Source organism: Corvus brachyrhynchos, unplaced genomic scaffold (genome assembly GCF_000691975.1).
Source record: "Corvus brachyrhynchos isolate BGI_N302 unplaced genomic scaffold, ASM69197v1 scaffold408, whole genome shotgun sequence".
Classification (NCBI taxonomy): Eukaryota; Metazoa; Chordata; class Aves; order Passeriformes; family Corvidae; genus Corvus; species Corvus brachyrhynchos.
Window position 1 is genome coordinate 288,164 of NW_008239759.1, and position 8,048 is coordinate 296,211.

The 8,048-nt window shown below is 36.8% G+C and overlaps 1 protein-coding gene across 2 annotated transcripts in view; it reads left to right on the forward strand.

The window, feature by feature from the left end:
* CDC42SE2 (CDC42 small effector 2) overlaps positions 1-5,404 on the forward strand; it is an 81,608-nt gene extending 76,204 nt beyond the window's left edge. For both annotated transcript variants that reach the window (XM_017742753.1, XM_008640164.2), the window contains 2 exons: positions 2,815-2,932; positions 3,354-5,404. In XM_017742753.1, coding sequence (XP_017598242.1) covers positions 2,815-2,913 — 99 coding nt within the window. In that variant the 3' untranslated portion in view covers positions 2,914-2,932; positions 3,354-5,404. The remainder of the gene's footprint in view (positions 1-2,814; positions 2,933-3,353) is intronic.
* Positions 5,405-8,048: the final 2,644 nt, after the last annotated feature.

Consider the following 8,048-nt stretch of genomic DNA (forward strand, 5'->3'; position numbering starts at 1 on the left):
GTCTCCATGTTCATTTTTCGCAGTGTAAATTCTGGGATTATGGTGTTAACCTTCATATGTTTTTCTGCTGCATAATTTACTTTGTAGTATGGACACTGTATTCCTTCAGGAACCTCTTAGTGCCTTCTTCTTCTAGATAGCTTAGGTGAATACCTGCAATTTAATTACTTTTTTCCATTTAAATTCGGTTCTTTGTTCACTTTGTATCTGCCCTGTGCCTTTTTTCATCAGCATTATTATTTGTATAAATCCTTACCATTCCAACTGAATAGTTTTCTGACTATTCAGAATATTTCTGGAATATTTTGCTTTTTTGTTTGCCTTCTCTGTAGAGTGCCTTTCTCCTTTGTCAAAGGTATACTTAAACAGCAGGAGCCCTCTGTGCACTGTTTCTTTTTCATTCCCATCCCTTTTTTCCCTATTTTGCTTTCATAATCCATAGTGAAATCTCTTTCTTCTTCTTTTTTATATTCTTCAGTTTGGTCTTTGATTTCATGTATTTCTTGTAGTTTCCCATTGTTTTCTTTCTCAAGGTCTATCTTTCTTTCTCAAGGTCTATCAAGGTCTATTTCTTAATTCTGAAAAGGAGGGAAAGAAAAGGAAATAAGGAAATTTAATGAGATAAATAAGCAGCACAACAGTTGACATGATCCTTAATGGGTACAATCCTCTTTCAACCTTGCTGTTACGTATCATCAAAGAAAGGCCTTTTTGGGAAAGAAGAAAAAACTGCATTTCATAGTGCTTGTTCTTGTTGCTCAAACGGCCTCAGAAGGAGGGTGCTTCAGGAGGAAGCCTACAAATGTTAGACCTTTTTTGCTCAGCGATTTTAACATTGTATGTCTCCTACAAAGTTTTCATATGCAAAATAGCCACTGAACTGTTAATGCAGACCAGTTTCATTTGTTGAATTCTGTTTTAAGGGCAACAGTCTCTGTGTTTGAGCCTGATACTTCCTTATGCAGTAACACAAACACTTACGTGTGTGACTCATGACCCGGGGAAATTATTCTAACCTTTAAAAAACTCCTAAAAATTTACACCTTAACCTTGCAATTTTTGTTGATTTGCTGCTCTCCAGAATTATCAAGTCTTGCAAGCAAGTTGTCAGGCTGAAAGGTGATGTGGCCTGGACGTTTTCGTAGTTCCTTTTCACTGGAGTAAGAGTTCATTCAGATAAAATTAACAGCATCCTATAGTCACTCTTCTGAATGCATTTACATGTATATTAATTATTTTCTGAGGAAAAAAGTATTGAATTCAAACTTCGTTTTTTTCAGTTGGCAACAAAAGATGCTTGGTGAAGAAGATGAGCAGCTTGGTAAAATGTGGAAGTTCTTAAATACGTCCCCGTGCACTTCTGCACACTCTTTTACTGAGCTTGTAGTCTTTGATGTCAGATGCACTACAAAATTGGCTCTGAACACTTTTCCCTGGAGAAAAATGAGATTGTAATATTGCTTTGCTGTGGCTATATCACTTATTTCAGCAAAAGGCCAAAAGTATAAAATGGTTTTACATTGCACTGCTTAAATAAATAAAAACAATCTTTTGCATAGCCTTCCAAATGCCATATTGCTGAAGATAAAGATCAAAACAACAGGCTCTTTTGTCACATAAGTTTGAAAAACTGTGTGGAAGAATGAGTTTGCTGATTCATTTTGTACGTGTGCATGTGTTTTGCTTGCTGGCGAAAAAAAGTGTACTTCTTTTTCCTTTGTAGACAGGGAAAATATCGTGCAAGCTGCTTGGAAATATTTCTCCTGTGCTGTTTTAATACAGCTTTCCAGTGATGTTTTTAGGTCTCTGTGGAGGAGGAGCGTAGATGAAATAATGGCAAGTGGTGCTCTGCAGGCATAGCCTTGAATGAATGTTATTTTCCGCTCATTGTGTAGTTGTTATGTATGCTCTGGGATGCAGAGAAAAAAAGGGCCAAACCTTTAAGATTCGAGTTGTCTTCCTGCAGGCACTTGGACATGATTATTTTGACTCATGCAACACAAGCAGGAAAGAGCTATGGGCTCCTTTTCTTTTTGGTGATAGAGGCAGTGAAAGTCATAGCAGGATGTGCATGTCTTGGAAACGGGGGGCACAAAGCATGTGTCTTTATGTATTTATTTGCATGAGGCTAAAAATACCGTCAAATCAGCTATGTTCAGGGAAGTTGAGAATTACTATGGTTTGAACAACAAATGCCCTCCACTTAAAGGAACAGTGTCAATTAAGGAAAGCATTGTATGTTGTTACATAAATAGATAAATCAAAAACATTCCACAAACCAAAAGGTTCTTTTTGATTTAGAAAATCCTAGTTTAGCCCTGTTTTAATGATCTGAAATTAGACATACCGATATTTTTAAGTTGTCTATTATACTTTTAACATAATGATGTTAACTTCTCTGGTGTATCATGCTTGCCAAAGAACATTTTCCATATAACAAGAATTATATATTTATAACAATAAATTATAGTTTCTCAGGTGGAGTCCATGCCAGTAAGAGACTTGATTTTTTTTTGTTTTTGATTAATCAAGTGGGTCAGTGAAACCCTGAATCAGCCAGGTTTTTTTGGGAGAGAGGAAAAACTTTTGCCTCAGCACCAGTTCTTCCATCTCTTCCACTGCGCTACATGCCGAAGTTACATTTCAGCAAGCCTTTGGTGCATATGTCCTCATGCAGAAATAATGTAGCTTTACTGGTAATAAAGGAGCACTTGAAAACTAAACCTAGAAAAGAAATAAAATTGGAAGCAAGAAGATGTCGTAGCTCACTGTCTTTCTTCTTTCCTCTCCCCTCCTTTTTCTTTCTACGTCCAGGTCAGCTCAATTCAGAATCAGATGCAATCCAAGGGAGGTTATGGAGGTGGCATGTCTGCAAATGTTCAAATGCAGCTCGTAGATACAAAGGCAGGATAACCTTGGGGATACCTTTCCTGTGAGTATTGTGCTCTACTTTTTAGGCACTGTTAGAACAGTAGGAAGAACAATCGTACTGCTTCATAATTACCTCCCTATAAAAACCTGTGTCTTTATGATGACCAATTTAAAACTTCTGAGTAAAAAGTTAGATATCTTGTAAGAATGTTAATTTTTCACAGAATGGACAGGAGATTGTTCTGACTCTATCAGTCTGTCCTTAAGTATGTTTTAACCAAGATGATATTGTAGACTGATCTTTGCAGGTGAAGTTAGTTGTAAAACAAATCTCAGAAGAATTTTGTGATGTGATTATGATACCATTTGCAGTGCTTCCATAAGATGTATGATGTTAAGTCAATGTACAGCAGTATTACAGCTGGAAACCGGTCACTCAGAATGCTCAAAACTTGGTTTAATGCGTGTTTTCTGTCTTTTAGGTTTATGTGAGTTCCTGTATCTTCTTTCCCGTGTCCTCCCTTTTGCCTTGGTGACTGCTTTCTGTGCTCATGACAAGAGAAGTGATGGCTCATTGTTCACCCTTTGTGATTAGTCCAGTGAAAAGTTGCTGTTCTGCTCTGGTGATGCCATTTATCAGATTGGTCCGACTGTGCCTTTTAGTGGCATGCACGCATTGGCCTCTACCAGTATCATGGATGTAGATTACATGTTTAGGATTGGTTGTCACTTTTTAGTTGTGTTAAGGCAAATTAAAGCACCAACTTTAGCTTTCCTCATTCCTCAGAAATACTAATGCACAACATCCTGTTGCTTTTTAGTCTTTCAATCTTTTCTCCACTCAAATAGTTTAGAAATGAATGAGTTTCCACTAATGTCTTCAATCACCTAATGTTCATTCATTTTTGAAAGGTCTGAGACCTGCAAGCACAAATAATTATTTCATACAAAATCAACAGAGTAGATGACCGCATGCTTTGTGAGGTTGCTTTGTATGGTGGCCTGCTTGGTGCTAAAAGAAAAAAAAAATTGCTTACTGCAGATGTGAAAAATTTTGCTGTGGCACCAAGTCATGCCTGTTTCTGAAAAAGGACTTATAACTTAGCTGCTTCAGAGTTATGTCTTTATTTTAGTTTTTATGCAATTGGTCTTGAAATAATAAAGAGAGAGCTTGCATTCATAAGGCATTTGTTGTAAATGTTCAGTATATTTATTTTGAAAGAGCTGACCTTCAGACTGTAAAGCAGTGTAGTACCGTATCTAAGTGTTGTGGAATCGCTTTAGTCTATTTAACAGAAGAGCAACATGTTTGGCTGCTTCTTTTTCTTTTTACAATTTTTCTTAATTTTAACCTGTACGGTCATTTCCAGTAGCAGCATGTCAGACTGCCTGCAATATTGGCTGAAAAGTTTAGTAGACCTTTCTAAGTAGTTGGCAGTTTCTGTGTACTAAATATTTAGGGGCCATGGAAGTTGCTAAGAGCTACATACTAATCTGGCAGAACAGGTGCCAATCAAAACAACATACAGGGTGACTTTTTACTAAGTCAGTAAAATGCCTTTTGCTCAGGTTCCAAAGCATGTTTCTTTCACATGTTGTGAAACTGCATTTTAATATTGCACTGTTTTCAGATTATCTCTGTAAATGGTCCCTTTTTTTGCTCCTTGCTGGTGGTTTTAGAGAAGTCAATTATTTGAGGCCTGGTTACATTAAATTTTTATGTGATAAAAAACCCCAAACCATCCATACAAATATGGCATAACTGAGCCTAATCAAATTCATTTTTATATGCAAAGACGCATGTAGACTGTTGTCATAAATGATCCTTTATTTCTATCCTTTCCCTGATTTCACATTGCAACAGCTGTCTGGTTGACTTAAATATGTATGAACCTACCTAATCTTCTCTCTCTGTTTGTAAGCAACACATAAAATACACAGCCATGGAGGTAGTTCACCTTCCCTAGGTTGTATTTTAGTGGTAGATGTCACTTATCTGGTTGAATAGTTCAAATTAGGTTGAATAGTATTCACTGATAAAGATACTGATTCCTGATGAGATGTTCAATTGTCTGGATGCGTAAACACATGGCGGTGCAGTGATATACTTTTTTTAGGGGATAGCATTTCCAATGCCACTTTAACAATGACTCTTAAATATACTACAAAACTATTACAAAATTATTTGATCTTTGTTATTGGTAATAGCAGCTTAAATTTGCTTGCCAAACCTATCTTGCACTTGCCAAAATGTTTTCAGCTCAATAGCCAGGAAAAAAAATTGACATATTTTTATAACAGACATACTTTTTTTGTACATTGTGTTCATTCTTGAATAAAGTCAGTTCAGTGTTGGCTTGTAGATATTAAAAGGAAAGTATTGACTTTGATTCAATAAATGTTTTCTTTCAGTTGGTGGCCTACCCTTTTTTTTTCCGTAACTTGTATTTGCATTAGAAAAACAGCATCTTACAGACAAACTTGTGGTGAAAAGAGTAACCTATTAGTGTCAATAAATAATTTGCAGGCTTGAGTTTTTACATGTCACTTGACCCTTTTGTTGCAAAATGGATTACAACATAATTTTATCAGTATTATTGTTGCATTGATTTAACATGCATGCCAGGGGCTTCTGCAAGGAAGGGAGAGTTTCTTAAAAAATACTTCAGAAATCTTGTCTTTTGACTGCAACTCATATGCGTGTACCTTTCCTGATTGTGATGCAGATTTACTGTGGTGATCAGTAGAAGACTTATCACCATAGTATGCTCATCTGCATTAAAAGTACCTGGAAGGCACAATATTGCCTACTCTGTATTTGGCTCAATTCATTTTTATATTTGACACTCTCAAAATTTATTCCTTAAGCACTAATTTACTACATTAAATTTCATGCCAAATTCTTCTAAAGACTGATAATGAATTCTTTAGCTCATGCCAAGGCCATTAAATTGCCAGTGAGGAAAAAAGGCAGCTAGAGAGAAATTAGGTTCTAAAGGAAAATAAAGAAGGAGATAAATCCATGAGATACCAATCAACCAAAGGGTTCTTTTTTTAAATGCTGAGGTTATAGAAACTTAAAACTGTCTGCAAAGGTATGTCCTGAAGACAAGATGTTCCACTGTAAGTGCATGACTGACATTAAAGCTTATTAAAAATTGTGTGCTAGTTCTGCCAGTGATTAGTAGGATTACTTCAAAGGCATACCAGTGAAGCTGATTTCGACTGGTCATATCTATTTACCCTTACAGTCTGTACTAGCACTGACACTGATTTGGCTGCTAAGCTGACTATTGGATAGTGACCTATAGTAAAGGTTGGGGATTTATGACCAAATTGGTTAGTTTCAACCTGGATCAGTTTCTTAATGCTTATTCAGAGTAAGCGGGGGGAGTGAGTGTCATGGGATCAGGGATAATCTGTTGTGGGGAACACTGATAGCTTAACCTGGCTATAGAAAAGCTTTCTGAATTTTAAAAAAACCACCCAAAACAACAACCAAACAAACACAAGAAACAACAACCAAACAAACACAACAACATCAAACAAACAAGAAACAAAGCAAAAAGTAATTAAAAAAAACCCCAACAAAACAAAAAAAAAAAACCAAAACAAAACCATAAACAAAAAAAGGAAAAAAAAACCCAACAAAACCAAAAAAACCACCAAAACAAAACCATAAACAAAAAAAGGAAAAAAAAAACCCAACAAAACCAAAAAAACCACCAAAACAAAACCATAAACAAAAAAACCAAACAAAACCAAAATGAAAACCCACCCAAAACAGAACATTCAGCCTTTGCAGCTGTGAATACATCTACTGGAAAATCTACTGTAAAGACTAACTCTGCATTTTGGGAGCTCTTTTTCCATGTTTTGTGCTCACCAGTTTTGTGCAGAGTATTCTGTTTGGTTTGGGGGTGCAGAGTATACTGAACATGTTGCCAGAAGATCAACCACATCATCACCAAGAGTCAGCCATCCTCATGCAGTATGATTTATTTCTGCTGCCAGTGATAATTCCATCTATCAGCACTGCACAAGAAATAATTTTCTACCTTCACACAGGCCAAGAGAAATTATAAGTTCAGATTTCAAGCAAGTTTTCTATTGAGCCTGGAAAACTCAAAGGGCTGGTTGAGTTGGCAATGAATTGTTGAATACCAAACTTGCTTACTTAAATATGATGCAGAATGATATAACCCCATTTATGAATAACTAAGTCATGCAAAAGTAGCATTTATTTGTAGCTACTTAAACATTTGTGTGAGCTTCTTACGGCATTCATTGTCTATAGACAAGTTTATGGTCTGTTGGAGGTGTGTTTCAAGAAATTTGATGATGTGTTTTTATATACAAGATAGTAACAAAACCTATTAGCAGAAAATAAAAGTAGAGCAGTATGTTTGGTTTATCAGTTCTTTCAAGTGAAGTGAACATTACTTTTGTACTGGGCTTGCTATATAAGACACTTCTGTATGCCATACAGGCACAAAGCAGGGCTGGAGATCAGGTAGGTAACACTGAAATTAGCTTACTCTGATTTTCCAACAGGTCGAGAAGGTGTTGGTATTTGTAAGGATCATGGTAAGCTTTGTTAGTCCAGCAAGTGACTGAGGGTAGGAGCTGTTTCAGCATCAGTGAGACACCTGCTGTGGATACCTGTCTCATTTCCTCAAAGTGCTAAGCAGTAAGAAAGCTTTATATACTGATGTCAGCATTCCAGGAGTGCACATCATCTACCAGTGCTCTGGATGTCAGGAGTCCTGGGCATATCCCTGTTTCCCAGGAATATGCTTCGTTTCACCCATACTATGCCTTCAGTGCCAGGAAGGGGTTGTTGGCTTTCAGTTTTTAAAATCTCTCACTATTACATGAGCTTTTGTAGCTCCCAGTTGATTTGAAATAATCTGCTAGGAAAAATAAACACATATCAAATTTGTGTCTTTCCTGGTGGGAGACTCCAGGTGAATGACTCCTGTTGACAGAGCAGTGGTGTGAGAGGAACCCTCATGCACCACACAGGAGCCTGGATTTATCTTTTGCACCTGCTGTCACTCACTGTGATCCCTCATCCCATGTGTGAGGTTGGCTGTTGTTGTGCAAGGCCAGTTCTTAAAACATCGCCTCAAGGAGGAAAATGACTACTACCTGAAATTGATTTTGAAGTCCCCAGC